We start from the raw sequence: 20,321 nt of genomic DNA, 5'->3' as shown, positions 1-20,321 counted from the left end.
GAGTGGGAAGAGGTATTTAAATAATTTTTAGTTTTTAGTAATGTCTTACCACATTGCTTTCTATGACCATGCCTAAATACTGTAAACTCCAAAGGTTTTGCAGCTAATATTTGCTCTTTGAGGTCGAGAAATGTGTAATGGAGAAAATAAGGTTTATCCTCCTTTGTGTGTTTTCAGGCTAATTTCAAATCCAACATCAAGGACTACATATCAAAACAACAACGGGCTAATTTCCCAACTTCCTGTTGACACACAGAACCTTGACTATCTCCTTCTGACAATCAAGATCAGCCAATTACAGAGCCTTTAGTCCCACACAACAGTCTTCTATTCATACATAAGTGTGTCAATGAAACAGCCTATAGCCTACTCAACTACTGGATACTGATATGCATGCTGGGATTTGAACTCATGTCCTTGACAAGATCAGTATACCCTCTTAATCTCTGAGCCATTTCTCCAGTCCCCCAATATGCTATTATTCTTAACTAGACCATAGCATTAAAAACTTAAAGTAAAGCTGATACTTTCTTAAAATAATTAAAACCCAGAAACCTATTTTGAAACAAATTATCTCATTAATAACTAAGGCAAATACCCACTATTCTACTAGTTAGTGTGGTGTGAAAGGTATTTCCAATGCATTTAGATGACAGAAAGCAACTTCGAGAAAAATTAGAAAAGAAAGGTGAAGCTGTTCGTATATGTAATGGAAAAATTGTCAACCATACCATAATTTTGGCAATCACAGATTAATATCACCATATAAAATATACTTTTATTTCTGCAAATAAGTTCTTTATAGCAAATGCAAAGAAATAGGAGAGTTTGCCAGTAATTGCAAACAATAAAATAATAAACTTAAGAAACTATAAAATGGAAAGTTTATCTTTTTAGCAACACTGATGCCAACATTAGCAACATTCTGTAGCACGGACATAGTTTTTATAATCGAATTTAACAAAATACAAATCAAATAAAAAATTTTTTCCAAGTCTTGATTTTTATTACTTAAAAAAGTTGCATATTTATTTTTGCTTTCTGATTCTGTGCTTGTGCCTTCAACATTTTCATAACGATTTCCTGCTCCTCAATAAGAAATGCCATCTTGATCCTGTCATGGACACACTTAGAGCCACCATTGGCCCTGCTGACCTGCTTCTTTGTCTTAGACAATCTCATAAGGACTTTGGGTCTCTCGAACGCCTCACAGTCTGCCTGGGCATATGCCACAAGCAGATTTAGGTGTTTTCCCAGCCTTCTTGGTGTAAAGGTAAACAATCCTGTTGCCAGGGATTTGAGACGGCCTAGTTTTGTTAGAGGCTGTATTGTAGGAAAGCCTATGACGGTATGTAAAATGCTGGACCATTCTGAGTGCCTCTAATCACTGTCCCCAGAAGAGGAAAAGCATAAAAACAATTTTTTACAATACAATAGCTTGTATTAAGAAGAAATAATTTAACACAATCTATTAGCATATTATAAAACAATCTTTTCCAGGCTAGTCAGGGGAACATAGTGAGACCTTGTCTCTAAATAAATAAGCAAATTATCAAAGCAACTAAAATTATATAATTTTATTCTATAATAAGGAACAATCTGAAGTTACATAATGTTTTTGATATTCATTACTTACCCTTTTTCATATGTGAATTCATCTTTTAGGGAATTAGCTGATGATTCACCAATAAAGACAGATGGAATGTCAATTTTCTTTAATGTATCAACTGTGTAAAAGAACAGTAAGCTGATTTATAACAAGGCAATACTTAAGGGCCTCTCTAACAGCAGCAAATGAAATTAGAAACAATTACACCCAAATTCTCATGCCTACCTCTTGATCTTTCAGACTGTAGATTACCCTTACCATAAAGGTGTTCATAAATGCCACATGACATTATAAAGGTAAGGTTTCTCCATGTACATGTTCACTTAGTTCTCTCAACAGTCTTACAAGGTAGAGACATAATTTTTATCTTTAATATTTTCATTTGACTTAGTCTTTTTCAGAGAATAAAAACTAACTATTGAAGAACAAAGAATAGGACAAAATTTTAGCCTTCCTTTCCACACAAAACTTGATTCTTAAGTACTGAGGAAATGTATTTTATATTCCCACTTCCAGGACAGAAACAAGCCACCACTATAAGACATCTCTACTCAGAGAAGTCTAACAGGCAACACCATGTTTCTGGCTCTCAAGGGAATGGTGACAGTTAACTGGAATGAAGCAAGGAGCTAGAGAGTTCAAGGTCCTCCTAGAGGTCATAGCAGGGCTACCATCTAACTGGTGTCCCAAGAAACTTGACCTGACCTCCATATTTTAAAAAAATAAATAAAATGCCACCAAAATAAAATTCAAAAAAATTGCTCAGTATTCAGGAATGGAAATAAAATAATCAGAAACCCAAATAAAAGCAATTTGGGGGGGAGGGATGGAGACAGCTTATTTAGGGCTGTGTTCCAAAGTCTCTCAATGTCTACATAGTAGCTGTGGGTCTTTATATCTGTCCCATCTGCGGCAGAAAGAAGCTTCTCGGACGATGGGTGAAAAGACACTGACCGATAAGCATGTGATTACTATTTTTTCCTTTTTCTTTCTTTCTTCTTTTTTTTTGAGACCAGTATTATTTTATTTTATCTTAGGTCCTTGGGCTATCTAGTCAAGCAGTGTCTAGTATGGGCTCCATCTCTGGGGTGAACCTTAAGTCCAATCAGTGCTTTGTGGCACCATTGCCCTGGAATATCTTGCAGGCAGGACATCCTATAAGAAGGTAGGAGGAGTGTAAGAGCCAGAGGGGATATGAAGGACAAACGCGGCCCTCTGAAGCAACATAAGTGAAACTTATACGAACTCTCAGAGATTGAAGCAGCATGCATAGGGCCTACATGGGTCTGTACCAGGTCTCTCTGTCTCTGTCTCTCTGTCTCTCTGTCTCTGTCTCTCTGTCTCTCTGTCTCTCTCTGTCTCTGTGTCTCTCTCTCTCCCTCCCTCTCCCTCCCTCCCTCTCTCTCTCTCCCTCTCTCTCTCTCTCCCTCTCTCTCTCTCTCTCTCTCTCTCTCTCTCTCTCTCTCTCTCTCTCTCTCTCTCTCTCTCTCTCTCGTGTGTGCGTGTGCTAAAGTTGAGTGGGTAGGGAAGGAGTGAGGATCTACTTAGTTGGCCCTGAGACCTTAGCACAATTGACTCCATGATCAAAGTACCCTTTAGTCTGTAAAATTCAGCATGTAGACCACACCACTTGCCAAAACTAAAACAAAGAGCTAATCCATCAAAGTTCATAGTTACAGCAAAGTCTCTAAATGAACTAACCTTGCTTTTTGACTTCTATAGTTCTGCCTCCGGCTAACTGTTCTTGTTAGCTGAAGTATATCCACCCAGGGCATGGTTTTATGCTTAATAACTCACCCAGAGAAAGGATCAGGACTATACTGGGATCTTCAACAATAAATAATACTAAATAATAAAGATTTTCTATTGCTTAAAACCTATGTCTGAGCAGTCATCTCTGGTGAATGCCCCCAACAATTATAGCTTCCAATTTAGTGTTTTTTATGGGATTCATGAGTGTCTGATTGAGAGTCTCTGATTCTTGTGCCTTTTCTTGGGTTCTTTTTCTTCTGTTGGTTTGTCTTATCCAACTTTGATGTGATAGTTGTTGTTTTATGTTATCTTGTTATATTTTTTAAATGGATGAATGGATAGATGGATGAAAATTTAGCCACCAAGAATAAAGGTTAACAACTGAGTGCCTTATGCCTGCAGGGAGAGGGAAAATCAGTTTTCAGTGTGTATTTCTGCCACTAAACTCCACAGATTTTGTGTCTGCTTTTATTTAGTTTTAGTTTGGTGGTATAGGGGGTGAGGGAGGACATTTTGATTTCTTGTTTTGGGGGAAGCATGTTATTGTATTGGGTTTTTGTTTATATTTTGAGAAAAAACTTAAAGTTATGAGGATAGGGAAGGGACAAGGATGTTGAAGGAGTCGAGGGAGGGAAAATATGAACAAAATATATTTAAATTTAAAATTTTTTAAATAATAAAATATAATAATAAGTACTTTTACCCAATGAGTCATATCACCAACCCCTAAGTTTTATTCTCACAGAGCTTAGAATTAAGAGATTTTATTCTTCCATGAAAATACTATAATAAAGTAAAAAAACTTGACATGAGGCTATTGCTTATATTTAACAGAAATAATATCTACTGAACTATGATATCAAGAACAAAACAGAATAATCCTCATTTTAATAAGACGCTTGAGTTTGAATTAGAATTCTGATCAAAAGACACCTTTAATTTTGCCAGTAATATATATAAAGATCACCAGTGTGATCTGAGTTAGGATGTATCAACTAATATTTTTAAAAAATTAAAAGACAGTATTTTAAAGGGGGGAAGAATACAATCAACTCTTCAGTACATTTTGCACAACAAAGGAAATAAAAGCCTATAAAATGGCAGGAAATATTTGCAAGCTAGAGGTCTGACAATAATAAGCAAATCTAAAAACTTACTAGCAAAAAAGTCTAATTACTCTAATTCTGTGTGTGTGTTATAGGTTGTAGGTAGTGGTGTGTGCATGTTATAGGTTGTAGGTAGTGATGTGGGCATGTTATAGGTTGTAGGTAGTGATGTGTACATGTTATGGGTTGTAGGTAGTGATGTGTGCATGATATAGGTTGTAGGTAGTGATGTGTGCATGTTATAGGTTATAGGTAGTGATGTGTGCATGTTATAGGTTATAGGTAGTGATGTGTGCATGTTATGGGTTGTAGGTAGTGATGTGTGCATGTTATAGGTTGTAGGTAGTGATGTGTGCGTGTTATGGGTTGTAGGTAGTGATGTGTGCATGTTACAGGTTGTAGGCAGTGATGTGTGCGTGTTTATAGGTTGTAGGTAGTGATGTGTGCATGTTATATGTTGCATCAGAGAACAGCATCATCTTGTTTGATACATAACCCCACTTCGCTTACAAGTCTGCTGCTGCCCAGGACACGGCTGTCAGGCTGCACTGAAATCCTAAGACTTATTAGAGGCTAATTTGTAGACTTCACAATCATCACAGCCCTGACTGTGAAATTATTCAATATAAATAATAAAGGAAAACATTAGATTTTAAATATAATTTTGCCGTATCATACTAGAGATAAGAAAAGACAATAGCATAAGACTGGTCTGTTAATAAATAAAATATCTGCTATTTATTGAGGAGGGGGCTGTTTAGAGTCCTAAATATATTCCAATATAACATCTCAGTCCATAACTTTATGTCACCTGTTGTTCCAAGAAAACCTTTGTTCTACCCTTGCATATGTAAATCACTGAAGGTTCAGTAGTAAGAGACATACGGGTGTATAACTAAAAGTAAATAAAAGATCTTATAACTATGAAGGTGGTCAATAAACAACTGCAATTAGAGAGATTTTATTAAGGTTTAGATACCATAAAGGGGGAATGAAAAAAATGGGGGTAGATTTTAACTGGGGAGGAAAGCAAAGGTAAGGAGAGTCAAATAACACTATGGAGGCTTCAAAATGCCATAATGGAACACATGCTTATTCAAAGATATATACACAGTATATGTGTACACACACACATCCACATAGAAATACGCACCCATGTAATTTTAAATGCAGTTATATCACACAGAGTGACAATGCTCTCCCCAAGCTGTAGCCTATCTAACAAAAACCCCAGTGCCAGATGTCAAACCCCACCTCAAGGTGTTGTTCAGGGTGGTCTAAGAGACACTCCCCAAACAATACAGGCAATTTTCATTGCCCTCAGTTGCCTCCCTGAGCTTAAATATAGTATCAGAAGATACTATGCAAGGTGCCAAGAGGGAGGGAAAAAGCAATCAACGATCCTCTTCAGCTATAAAGTCTAGGAGCCACAACAGCTACTGTCCAGGAAGGCATCATCACTGGCACAACAATGACAATGACTAACCAGGGGATAAGAAACAGCTGTCTAATTGGACTGCAAAGCTGCTTAATAGCGTGGAATTCGTGGATGGCGCTGCAAACCTAGCCAACAACCCATGGCTGGTGAAGTCAAGAACTTGAGTAGAGAACCTATAACTGTGACTTTCATAATACACCACAACTTCTAATGGATTCTAAAGACTTATCCTTAAACCATAGGTGAGTGTAGCTTTCACCCCTCATCAAAGAAGCTTCTTTTGCAGTAGACAGAAGCTACTGTAGACATCCATACTTGACCAAAATACAGAGCATAAGTATCAATTGAGTGCCCAACCTCAACTGATACATCTACAACACAACCTCTTTACTTAAGGTTCAAGGAAATCAAGTAAGGAGGAAGAGAAAGATTCTAAAAGACACGACCAGGATGCCTGCCCAAGATAGTACCTTCCATACAAGACAGGAAAACTGTACCCATGAAATCTCAACAATATGGTTGCCCAAACATTTTCTCCAAGATAAGCCCCTGGTGATAGGTTATCCAATCCCAAGTGGTCAGCCCTAACCACGTGTACATACAAACAGCACTAAACAATCTCAGCCATGTGTAAAACAGTAGCAATTAAAGGAGAAAAAAATCATGAATCTGAGAGAGAGTAACATAAAAGATGTTAGAGAGACAAGAGAGAGAGGGACAGAAATGATGTAAATACAGGAAAATTTAATTAAAAAAATTCATTGTAACCTTGAATTGTAGAAACTAAACTGAGTGAAGGATACAGCTTTAAAAAATAAAAATAAAAAAACCACCGAATCATGGCACTGAAGGCCAGGACAGGCCAGTGCAGATCTCCGAGAGTTCACTATGCTACATAGTACCGTATCTCAAAACAAGAACAAACAAAACGAGTGAAAAATGCTGGTCATCTCATTAAAGTTGGCTCATTTTTCCCCATTTGAAGTTAATATTTGGAATAAGAAAAATATTCTCGGGGTTGGGGATTTAGCTCAGTGGTAGAGCGCTTGCCTAGCAAGCGCAAGGCCCTGGGTTCGGTCCCCAGCTCTGAAAAAAAAAAAAAAAAAAAAAAAAAAAAAAGAAAAATATTCTCATTTCAAATAAAAATCATGAGTGTATCTATATGATATAAAAAGCCAACTGACGGGTTGGGGATTTAGCTCAGTGGTAGAGTGCTTGCCTCGCAAGCACAAGGCCCTGGGTTCAGTCCCCAGCTCGGGGGGGGGGGGGGGGGGGGAGGCAAACTGATGATAAGAAAGCATATGTCGGGCGGGGCATAGTGGCATATCCTTTTAATTGCAATATTGGGGGGTGGGGGAGGACAGAGGCAGGCAGATTTCTGTGAGTTCTAGGCCAACCTGGTCTACACAGTGAGTTCCAGGATAGCAAGGAACACATAGAGAGGTCTCAAACACAAAAAAATTTTTAAAGGGGGGGGGGGGAGAAGAAGGAAAAGAAGGCTGAGGAGAGAAAAAAGGGAGGGATAGAGATAAGGAAGGAAGGGAGGAAGGAAGGAAGGAACAAGCACAAGAACATCTATTCATTCATCCATCCACCTACCCAGGGACCAGAGACATGGTTCAATGGATAAAGTGTTTGCTCTATTTTTATGGATCTGAGTTTGGGTGTCCAAAGCTTTTATAAAAAGCCCTGTAATTGATTGGGAAAAGATCTTTACCAATCCTACAACAGATAGAGGCCTTATATCCAAAATATACAAAGAACTCAAGAAGTTAGACCGCAGGGAGACAAATAACCCTATTAAAAAATGGGGTTCAGAGCTAAACAAAGAATTCACAGCTGAGGAATGCCGAATGGCAGAGAAACACCTAAAGAAATGTTCAACATCTTTAGTCATAAGGGAAATGCAAATCAAAACAACCCTGAGATTTCACCTCATACCAGTGAGAATGGCTAAGATCAAAAACTCAGGTAACAGCAAATGTTGGCGAGGATGTGGAGAAAGAGGAACACTCCTCCATTGTTGGTGGGATTGCAGACTGTACAACCATTCTGGAAATCAGTCTGGAGGTTCCTCAGAAAATTGGACATTGAACTGCCTGAGGATCCAGCTATACCTCTCTTGGGCATATACCCACAAGATGCCCCAACATATAAAAAAGACACGTGCTCCACTATGTTCATCGCAGCCTTATTTATAATAGCCAGAAGCTGGAAAGAACCCAGATGCCCTTCAACAGAGGAATGGATAGAGAAAATGTGGTACATCTACACAATGGAATATTACTCAGCTATCAAAAACAATGACTTTATGAAATTCATAGACAAATGGTTGGAAATGGAAAATATCATCCTGAGTGAGGTAACCCAATCACAGAAAAACACACATGGTATGCACTCATTGATAAGTGGCTATTAGCCCAAATGCTTGAATTACCCTAGATACCTAGAACAAATGAAACTCAAGACAGATGATCAAAATGTGAATGCTTCACTCCTTCTTTAAAAGGGGAACAAGAATACCCTTGGCAGGGAATAGAGAGGGAAAGATTAAAACAGACACAGAAGGAACACCCATTCAGAGCCTGCCCCACATGTGGCCCATACATGTACAGCCATCCAATTAGACAAGATGGATGAAGCAAAGAAGGGCAGGCTGACAGGAACCAGATGTAGAGCTCTCCTGAGAGACACAGACAGAATACAGCAAATACAGAGGCGAATGCCAGCAGCAAACCACTGAACTGAGAATAGGACCCCCGTTGAAGGAATCAGAGAAAGAACTGGAAGAGCTCGAAGGGGCTCGAGACCCCTTATGAACAACAATGCCAAGCAACCAGAGCTTCCAGGGACTAAGCCACTACCTAAAGACTATACATGGACTGTCCCTGGACTCTGACCTCATAGGAAGCAATGAATATCCTAGTAAGAGCACCAGTGGAAGGGAAGCCCTGGGTCCTGCTAAGACTGAACCCCCAGTGAACTAGATTGTTGGGGGGAGGGCAGCAATGGGGGGAGGATGGGGAGGGGAACACCCAAAAAAGGGGAGGGGGAGGGATTAGGGGGATGTTTGCCTGGAAAAGGGGAAAGGGATTAACACTCGAAATGTAAATAAGAAATACTCAAGTTAATTAAAAAAAAAAAAAAAAAAAGCCCTGTAATCCTGCAGTGGGAGATAGACAGGAGGGTCCCTAGGGCATACTCAGCAGCCCTAATCAGTACATCCCATGTTCAGTGGAACCGCAACCTCCAAAAAAGGTAAAGGAGCTGAAGAGATGACTCTGCAGTCAAGAGCTCTTATACATCTTAAACTCTAATGTATAGATCTAAATAAATTACAAAAATGAATTTATTATTATTTATAGCATTCCTTTTACTACATTTTTATTTATTTTATGTGTATGTGTGTCTCTGTTTGGCTGGCTGGCTGTCCTCTGCATGCATGTGATAGACAGAGAACAACTTTCAGGAATGGACTCTTCTACAGTGTGGTTAAACTTAGGTCATTATTTCTGACAGTAATGTTTTGCTCACTAAATCATCTTAAAGTCATTTCATGGCATTCTTAACAAGTAACTACATCACTATTTATAGCTTTTGCCTTCTTTTTTTTTTTTTTTTTTTTTTTTGGTTCTTTTTTTCGGAGCTGGGGACTGAACCCAGGGCCTTGCGCTTCCTAGGTAAGCGCTCTACCACTGAGCTAAATCCCCAGCCCCTTTGCCTTCTTTTTTAAAGAAGGTATCTACAAATAAATATTTAACTGTTCAGAAAAAAGACACATCAATTCTACCTTGGTTGGGAATGAAAATTACCACAAGAAGGCTAACGAACGTCACTATAAAGCAGAAAGTGAATGAAGAAATTCTGTTGGCTTTCATCTGGATGATCTGTCAATCAGGAGACAAGAGAAGTGATACCTGTACTTACTGTCGTTGGATCCCATGCTAATCAGGTCATCAGAGTCTACATTGTGAACTATGGCTGCTTTGTATCCTGCTCTCTGTGCATTTAAAACCTGCAGATGAGAAAACAGTCATACTGTGAGGAAGATGGTCACAGCAAGCCTGCACTGTTTGCCTAGAAGCTTATCATGCACATCTATAGGAATTAAGCACAAATATTCTTGAAAGACACGATGCCTATAGGAGACACTGAGGAGTTCTCTAGATCTGTTCTCATTTCATTCAGGGCTTTAGAGATTTCAAAGCAAATAAAGGCCATGGATGTGGCGCAAGTATTAAGAGGACTCTAAGAAATAAGGAATCTGTTTCCAAAACAGACCCTGGCTGTGATCAGGCTGAGTAATCACTAGGCCCAGGCTTTCAAATTCTTCAAAATACTTACTAGTGAGTGGTGTAAACTCAGGTGAATTACTTTCTCTGTGAACATGTTTCACTTACACACTCGCACGCACGCACATGCACGCACGCACACACACACACACACACACACACAGAGAGAGAGAGAGAAAGAGAGAGAGAATGGGGGAAGGGAGGGAGAGATGAAGGGATGGAGGAAGCGGGAAGGGAAGGAGAGAGAGAGAGAGGAGTGTGTCTGTATCTGTGTAAGTACATCTGGAGAGCAAAGGTTGATGTTGTCTTCCTTGATCATTGAAGCAAGGTCTCTATTTAAATCCAGAGCTCACAGAACCACTTTGCCCTGGGGATTTTCTGCCTCTCCCCAACCCCCAGTGAAGGGATTACAGGAAGGCAGCTACACTACCCAAGACTTAATTTGCATGGGTGCTTGAGCTCAGCCTTCGCAGTTGGAAGTCGGGGTCTAATGCTCTTAGCCATCTATTCTATGCAGCTCTACTTTCTTTTTCAATCCTCAGTTTCCTACATGTTCTCATCTAATTTTAATAATAACAATAATAATTTTAAATGCTTAAAACCGTAGTTCACACATAGAAATGTGGCATATAAAAGCAATTTAGGATTGCAGCCTACAGCTCTAGTGGAAGCCCCTGCTCCAGCAGAGCCATAGCTAGAACTCCAAAGAGCCCTATCCACAGACAGCCAACATTCCTTCACCCAGCGCACCCCAAATGCTGCCTCCTTCTCCTCATCACCTCCCGAGGTCCACAATTCCAGATGACATCTGCTGCTCTAGCAGAGGCCAAGCCAGCTACCAGAATCCAGGCCAACAATTCCAGCAGAAGTCCCTACCCCTCCACTCTATACTGAACCCCAGGCAGGCTGCTTACTCACAGACAGCCCCCACATTCTCAGTGCCTGCCCAGCATTCTGCTCCTCCACTACTTATCCTGTCTCACAACTCCTGGGGGTGACCCCAGCTGGTGAACACCAGGACTCCAGTCCCCAGCTCAGGATGCAATGCCCTGTTCAACCAGAGGCCACGTGGGTGGAGACCCTCTACTAAAGCACAGGCCATTCCAGTCAGAGCGAGAGGAAACCAAAACCAAGGTGGGGGAAAAAAACAAAACAAACAAATCAGCCATCCAGCAAAGTCACAAACAAGCAATCAGCACCTAGCACCTAGACCTGCAATTGCCCCAAACCCAGATGTCTAGCACCAGCATGAGAACGTGATCCACAACAGCCCGGGAAATACGAAACACAGGGGAAACAAAAAGACTTTGAAACCAACTCTATGAAGATCACAGGGGTCTGGAAAGAGGAAATTCATAAACCCCTTAAAGAAATTAGTTAAAGATAAAAATTGGGGGAAATTAATAAATCCCTTAAATCCCCACCCCCAAAACACAAAGAAGTTGAAAGGAATAAATAAAACTGTTCAAAACATGAATATGGAAATAGAATAAGGCAAACACAAGCTGAGGAAAGTCTGGAAATGGAAAATCTATGTAAGCAAACAGGAGCCTCAGGTGCAAAGCATAGCCGACAGAATGTAGGAGATAAATGAGAGACTCTCAGGCACTGAGGATATGATAGAAAAAAGAGACATCAATCAAAGAAAATATTAAATTCCTGACACAAAACATCCAAGAAATCTGAAACACTATGAAAAGATCAAACCTAAGAATAATAGGAATCAAGGAGGAAAAGAATCTTAGCCCAAAGGCCCAGAAAATATTTTCAACTAAATCACTAAAATTATTCCTAACCTAAAGAAGGAGAATCCATAACGATACAAAAGGCTTACAGAACACCAAATAGATAAGACCAAAAAAGAAAGAGCCCTCGCCACATAAGAATCTAAACTGTAAACATACAGAAGAAAGAAAGAGAGAGAGAAAGAAAGAGAGGAAGAAAGAAAGAAAGAAAGAAAGAAAGAAAGAAAGAAAGAAGAAAGAAAGAAAGAAAGACTCCTCGCCACATAAGAATCTAAACTGTAAACATATAGAAGAGAGAAAGAATGTCAAAAGATGCAAGGGGGGGGGGGCAAGTAACAGATACAGACCGATTAGAATTACACCTGACTTCCCAATGCACAGTCTAAAAGCAGGAAGGGCCTGGAAAAATGTCTTGCAGACTCTAAGAGACCACAGATGCCAGCCCCGACTACTATGCCCAGAAAAACTTACAACACCGTAAATGGAGAAAACAAGATATCCTATGATAAAGCCAAATTTAAACAATATCTATCTACAAATCCACAGAAAGTGCTAAGGAGAACTCTATCCTAAGGAGTTTAACTACAAACAAAAAAACACAGGAAATAAATAATCTAACACCAGCAAAACCAAAAGAAGAAAAGCATATAGACAGACAGACAGACAGACAGACAGACAGACACAGACACAGACACAGACACACACACACACACACACACACACACACACACACACAACCAACAACAACAACAAGCAAATAACAGGAATTAACAGACATTGATCTTGATGTCTCTCAATATCAACGGACTCAATTCTTCAACGAAAAGACCCAGGCTAACAAAATGGACACAAAACAGAAACCATCCTTCTGCGGCATACAAAAACTCATCTCAGCTTCAAAGATAAACTTTACCTCAGAGCAAAGAGTTGGAAAAAGATTTTCCAAGCAAAGCAAATGAAGAAGCAAGCTGGGGCACTCATTCTAATATCTAACAAAATAGACTTCAAACGAAGTTAATCAAGGAAAAGAGGACATTTCATACTCAAAGGAAAAGTCCACCAAAATGATCTTTAAGTTCTTAACATCTATGCTTTGCAAGAACACCCATATTTATAAAGAAAACACTACTAAAGTTTAAGGCATGCGCTGACCTTCACACATTGATAGTGGACAACTTCACTGATAATAGCCCACTCTAGCCAATGGACAGGTCATCCAGACAAACACTAAACAGAGAAATACCAGAGCTATTAGACATTGAGCCAAATGGACCTAACAGATACCCACACTGAAACACAAACAAATATACTTTCTTCTCAGTACTTCATAGAACATTCTCCAAATTTACTACATACTTGGTCACAAAGCAAGTCTCAACAGATACAAGGAAACTGAAATACCACCCTTATCCTATCAGACCACCATGGATCAAAACTGGAGTTCAACAAAAAGAGAAACAACAGAAAGTTTACAAACTCATTGAAACTGAACAACTATCTACTGAATGACCACTGAGTCAAGGTAGAAATAAAGAAAAAAGTTAACGACTTGCTAGAATTCAAAGAAAATGAATGCACAACATGCCCAAACTTATGGCACAATGAAAGGATTGCTAAGAGGAAAGCTCATAGCACTAAGTGCCTACATAAGGAAACCAGAGGGATCTCATACTAGCAACTTATCAGCAATCCTGAAAGCTCTAGAAAATGAAGCAAGCATACACAAGAGGGATCGATGCAGGAAAAAAAGGGAAAGAGGGATGAAATTAGTAAAATAAAAACAAAGAGAATAAAAAAAAATCAATGAAACAAAGAGTTGGTTATTAGAGAAAATTAACAAAACAGACAAACCCTTTTCTAAACCAACTAAAATACAAAGAAAGAATATCAAAAATTAAGGGAATCAGAAGTGAAAGGGGAACATGACAACAGATGCCAAGGAAATCCAAAGAGCCATCAAGTCATATTTAAAAAAGTTCTACTCCACAAAATTGGAAAAATAAAAACGATCATTTTTGGGGGTTGGGGATTTAGCTCAGTGGTAGAGCGCTTGCCTAGGAAGCGCAAGGCCCTGGGTTCGATCCCCAGCTCCGAAAAAAAAGAACCAAAAAAAAAAAAACAAAACAAAAAAAAAAAAAAAAAACGATCATTTTCTCGATAAATACCATATACCAAGTTAAACCAAGGTGAGATAAACAATTTAAATAGATCTATAACCCCTAAGAAAATAGAACCACTGGTTAAAGTTCTCCTAAGAACAACAGGAAGCCAAGCACCAGGCACGTTTAGCTCAGAATTCTACCAGACTTAAAGAAAAGCTAATGCCCATACTCCTGAAATTATTCCACAAATAGAAACACAAGGACACTGCCAAATTAATTTTACGTGGCCACAGTCACCCTGATACCTAAACTATACAAAAAATCGACAAGAGATTACAGACTAATTTCCCTTATGAACACTGATGCAAAATTACTCAACAAAATACCTTTCAAATCAAATCTAAGTACACATCGAAAAGATCACCCATCATGAACAAATAGGCTTTATCTCAGAGATGCAGGAATAGAACAACATATAAAAATCAGTCAATGTAATACACTATATAAAGAAACAAAGAAATAACCCACATGAGGAGTGAAGGGAGAGGTCAGATGTAATAATAATAATAGTAATAATAGTAATAATAATAATAATATATGTATATATGTATTTATTTATATGTGTATCAAACAGATCAACTGGCTCAACAATGTTACATAAAATTCCTTTTATAAAAATTAGAAATATTAAGGAAATGACACCCTTCACAATAGCCACAAATAATATAAAATACCTTGGGGTGACTCTAACAAAGCAAGTAAAAGATCTGTATGACAAGAACTTCAAGTCTCTGAAGAGAAAAATCAAAGAAGATCTCAGAAGATGGAAATATATCCCATGCTCATGGATTGGCAGGATTAATACAGTAAAAAAAATGGTCATTTGGCAAAAGAAATCTCCAGATTCAATGCAATCCCCATCAAAATTCCAACTCAATTCTTCATAGAATTAGAAAGAGCAATTTGGAAATTCATTTGGAAAAGCAAAAAACCTAGGATAGCAAAAAAAAAAAAAAATTAGTTTCAACAATAAAATAACTTCTTAGGGAATCACCATCCTTGACCTAAGGCTATATTACAGAGCAATCATGATAAAAACTGTATGGTATTGGTACAGGGACAGGCAGGTAGATGAATGGAATAGAATTGAAGACCCAGAAATGAACCTACACTATGGCCACTTGATCTTTGACAAAGGAGCCAAAACCATCGAATGGAAAAAAAGACAGCATTTTCAACAAATGGTGCTGGTTCAACTGGTGGCCAGCATGCAGAAGAATGCAAATCGATACACTCTTATGTCCTTATACAAAGCTCAAGTTGAAGAGGATCGGATCAAAGACCTCCACAAAAAAATCCAGATACACTAAAACTAATAGAAGAGAAAGTAAGCAAGAGCCTTGAATACATGGGCACTGGGGAAATTTTTCCGAACAGAACACCAATGGCTTCTGCTCTAAGATCAAGAATCAACAAATGAGACCTCATAAAATTGCAAAGCTTCTGTAAGGCAAAGGACACTCTCAGTAGGACAAAATGGCAACCAACAGATTGGGAAAAGGTCTTTACCAAGCATACATCAGATAGAGGGCTAATATCAAATATATACAAAGAACTCAAGAAGTTAGACTTCAGAGAATCAAATAACCCTATTAAAAATGAGGTGCAGAGCTAAACAAAGAATTCTCAACTGAGGAATGCCAAATGGCTGAGAAGCACCTAAAGAAATGTTCAACATCCTTAGTCATCAAGGAAATGCAAATCAAAACAACCCAGAGATTCCACCTCACACCAGTCAGAATGGCTCAGATCAAAAACTCAGGTGACAGTAGATGCTGGCAAGGATGTGGAGAAAGAGGAACCCTCTTCCATTGTTGGTGGGATTGCAAGCTGGTACAACCACTCTAGAAATCAGTCTGGCAGTTCCTCAGAAAACTGAACATAGTTCTACCTGCGGACCCAGCTATCCCACTCCTGGGAATACACACAAAAGATGCTCCAACATATAACAAGGACATGTGCTCTACTATGTTCATAGCAGCCTTATTTATAATAGCCAGAAGCTGGAAAGAACTCAGATGTCATTCATCCTGAATGAGGTAACCCAGTTACAAAAGAACACACATGGTATGAACTCACTGATAAGTGGGTATTAACGCAAAAGCTTTGAATACCTAAGAAAAAAGTCACAGATCATATGAATATGAAGCTCAAGAAGAAGGAAGACCAAAGTGTAGATGCTTCATTTCTTCTTAGAAAGGAGAACAAAATACTCACAGGAGGAAATACAGGGACAAAATGTAGAGCAGGGAGTGAAGAAAAGGTCATTCAGAGACTGCCCCAGCTGGGGATCTGTCCTATATGCAGCCACCAAACCCAGTCACTACAGCTGATAACAAGAAGTACTTGCTGACAAGAATCAGATATGGGTGTCTCCTGAGAGGCTCTGCCAGAGCCCTAATACAAATGAGAATACTTGCAGCTAACCATTGGACTAAACAAGGGGACTCCAATGGAGGAGTTAGAGAAAATACTGAAGGAGCTGAAGGGGGGTTGCAATACTATAGGAAGAACAACAATATCAACCAACCAGACCCCACCAGAGGTACCAGGTACTAAACCACCAACCAATGAGTACACATGGAGGGACCCATGACTCCAGCCACATATATGGCAGAGGATGGCATTGTCCAACATCAATCAGAGGCAAAGTCCTTGGTCCTGTGAAGGCCTGTTTCCCCAATGTAAAGTAATGCCAGGGTATTGAGGTGGGAGTGCATGGGTAGGAGTGGGAGCATCCTCACAGAATCAGGGGGAGGGGAGAGAAAGTATGGGAGGGGGGAAAAGGGGATAACAATTGAAATATAAATTCATAAAATATCCAACAAAGATAAAATTTAAAAATAAAAATTAGAAATAACCTGCAGGCAAAATTTATTTCCTCTCTCAATAAAGAGAGTTGCTTTATTGTTTTTTAAATATTCTAAAATAGTAACTGATGAACATAGGAAGTAGTTAGTTGTGTGGCAAGTTTCCAACATGAAGGATTTGAAAAGTGTCCAACCCTAAGCCACTACCTAAAGACTATACATGGACTGACCGTGGACTCTGACCTCATAGGTAGCAATGAATATCCTAGTAAGATCACCAGTGTAAGGGGAAGCCCTGGGTCCTGCTAAGACTGAACCCCCAGTGAACGTGATTGTTGGGGGGAGGGCGGCAATGGGGGGAGGATGGGGAGGGGAACACTCATAAAGAAGGGGAGGGGGAGGGGTTAGGGGGATGTTGGCCTGTAAACCGGGAAAGGGAATAACACTCGAAATGTAAATAAGAAATACTCAAGTTAATAAAATAAAAATGCAAAAAGAAAAAAAAAGTGTCCAACCATGCTAAGTAAATAAAGCATGATAAATATAATATATATCTTTACACATATTTTTCAAAATTCTTATTGTTTTAAAACAAATTATATTTTAAAACTATAAATATTGTTATATATTAAATATTTAATGTCAAGAAACTCATGGAATATATCACTTTATAATTGATGCTTTTTATAAGCAGACCCCTTAATTCTTCAAAAAGAATTCCTAGATCTGATCACTAGTTTTATTTCAGTTAGCAGTACTACAAATAGTGAAACTTGCTGAAATGTAAGAGGTAAAACCTACACTAAGTTCCAAAGAGTCAGGGCAAGTCTAGGGTTGAGTTCTCAGGAATAAAAACAATGTCTAACTATTCATCCTCTAAATCTGACAAACAAGCTAAAGAGAAAAAGGCTATGTATGCATGGCAAATCAGCTTTGCACAGCAAATTCTCTTTACATTACCTGTGATTTCTCTAAAGCTACCACCAATGGAAAAGCTAAATGAATTCAAATAATTTTAATGATCTTATTTTTTAAAAATTAAGTCTGTGAGATATGAGTGTCTTAAGACAGGAATATTTTATCCGAATCCATGCCTCCATCGTCTACAAAACAGCCTGACACAGAGAAGAACATCACAAATCAAATGTCACTGAAGATTATTGGTTTATATCAGAAGGTTATATAAGTGGCAAAATTGGGCAAGAAAGATTTTCTGAAGAACTTGTTAAAAAATAGTTCACTGACCTAGGACCCTTAAGATGAAGAACTTTAACTAACATTAGGAATAATGACAAGAAATCTATAGATTAACAAACCTAGCATATTCTGTACTTATGCAAAGAAAAGGTCAATAATTAAGAACATACATTTATTATTTTAGCTTTAAGGTGATTAAGAGTCAATTTTTTTTAAAGCTAACTTTACTTCTCTGGGAGCAAAGATGTAGCATGTTAGGACTGACAAAGCCACCATGGAAACCACAATAAAGAACAATAGAGACCAAAGATGGATCAGAAGCACTGTTGTCCTTACTGACGCCTCAGTCTTCCTAAACAGACAAAGAGGCTAGGTGCGATCTTGCTTCCGACACTATCTCCATCAGGCTCTATCTTCTGAATGCCTTAAACGTCCACACTGACTGACTCTGCCTCATGCCTTTTTCTATACATCATCCCCTCCCACACCAGCCATTCCCTGCTTCAAGTACTTTCATCACTCTATTTACCCAGGTATTAATATTCTATTAACTTAAAACTAAGCCACATGTTAAACTCCCGCATACATGTACCATCCCAATTGCAAAACAGCTTATCAAAGGTTCTTTACATCTCCAGAAGCTCTCTACCTATGTTTTCTGGTGAGAAGACAAAGTATCATCTGTTTTATAAGATGCTTTCTCACTCCAAAATGATTTGTGAACTGTAATAATTATTGATCTTGTTCCTGGTGGTTATAGGGGTGTGTATGGGAGCGAGAGTGCAGTGTGGCACACTGTACTTGTCAAGGTCAGAGGCCAACTTTCAGGAGTCGTTCTCTTCCACCTTTCTGTAGATTAAGGGACTGAACTCAGGTTGCCAGGCTTACACAGCAAGTAATATTACCTGCTGAGCCATCGCTGCAGAGAGAGCACCTTATAAGCATCATCTGTCAATAAAAAAGCCAATGGCCAATGAGCTGAGGCTGGACATAGAAGTGGGACACTGGCAGGAACTGAGAGGATTCTGGGAAACAGTAACAGATCAAAGCAACACAGGGAGAGATTAGAGCAAGAATAGATCTAGACGCTGAGGGAGGTACTGAGGAAGATGCTGAGGAAATGCAAAGAAAGAAGTGGGCAGGACTGGAGGAGAGGTAACTAGAGGTAGACATAGAATAGTTTGAATGGGTTAAATAAGTTACAAGCTAGTCAGGGAATGAGACGATGCTTAGGCATTTATAATAATTGTCTCAGGGTCATCATTCTGGGAGCCCGGGCTGGAAAGGAAAACTTGTAATTTATTTTTTCAGCACATCTCTCCAAACCCTCACTCTTGGGTTTTAACACATCAACATGAATGACTGGATTAACAACAGCATGCAGGTATGTGTGTAAATAAAGCAGCCACTAAGTTTTTAAGACCTTATCAAGCAAGTAAAGATAAATATTTACTTCACATATCTAGCATGCAACTATTTTCAGAAACAAAATGTAAAATTATATTACCATCAAAAGCTGTTTCTGCTAAAAAAAATAAATAAATAAAAGCTTCTAAAATAAAAAAAAGTAAAACCAATAAAATGGGATAGAATTCTGTGTGCTTAAGTGTAAACTCTGAGATAGATAGATAAATGTTTTTAAGTTTAACAATTTGCCCCCCAAAAAATGTTTTTATTGATTTTTAAAATGAAGAAGTGAAGAGAAATCAAGCAACACATTAACATATGTACCAAAATGCTTTTGAAAACAAACAAGGAAAATATATTCACATTTAGAAACTATAAATCTCAAGTGTCAGTCAAATTAAATTACATTTTCAACTAAGCAGCAGCTGGTATTTTTAAGAACACATGAAACAGAAATAAAACCTAAATCATTTAGTAATTATGTGCATGGTTTTACATTCATAAAATGCAGCCTCAAACACATGGTGTGGGATGGAAGCAAAGAATGAAAGATTCATGAATAAAATCACAGTGAATAAAACCCTCAATCCAAAACAGCCATCACAAGTAATGCAAACCTAATGAACGACATCACTACTCTACCTTTTAAAGGACTGGTCAGAACTATTGGCTTAAGCTGCAGGGAATATACTGAATATTTTACATTGTGTTGTGCAGACCAGGTGGCATCTAACAGAGAGTTTCAAGGAGATAAGGAAGGACCTGTTATTATCAATCAGCAGTGTGTCAGAAGATAGCACACT

At 38.6% G+C, this 20,321-nt stretch overlaps 1 protein-coding gene and 1 pseudogene across 6 annotated transcripts in view; both read right to left on the bottom strand.

The window, feature by feature from the left end:
- Rnf13 (ring finger protein 13) overlaps nt 1-20,321 on the bottom strand; it is a 120,652-nt gene that overhangs the window by 34,050 nt on the left and 66,281 nt on the right. For 4 of the 6 annotated variants that reach the window (XM_087633611.1, XM_087633615.1, XM_087633603.1 and 1 more), the window contains one exon: nt 9,823-9,920. In XM_087633611.1, the coding sequence (XP_087489737.1) occupies nt 9,823-9,920 (98 nt within the window). 6 annotated transcript variants of the gene reach the window in all.
- On the bottom strand, nt 918-1,467 carry LOC147996263 (large ribosomal subunit protein eL34 pseudogene; annotated as a pseudogene).

Source organism: Rattus norvegicus, chromosome 2, assembly GCF_021556685.1.
Source record: "Rattus norvegicus strain SHRSP/BbbUtx chromosome 2, alternate assembly SHRSP_T2T, whole genome shotgun sequence".
Lineage (NCBI taxonomy): Eukaryota > Metazoa > Chordata > Mammalia > Rodentia > Muridae > Rattus > Rattus norvegicus.
This window is presented reverse-complemented; position numbering and strand designations above follow the sequence as displayed.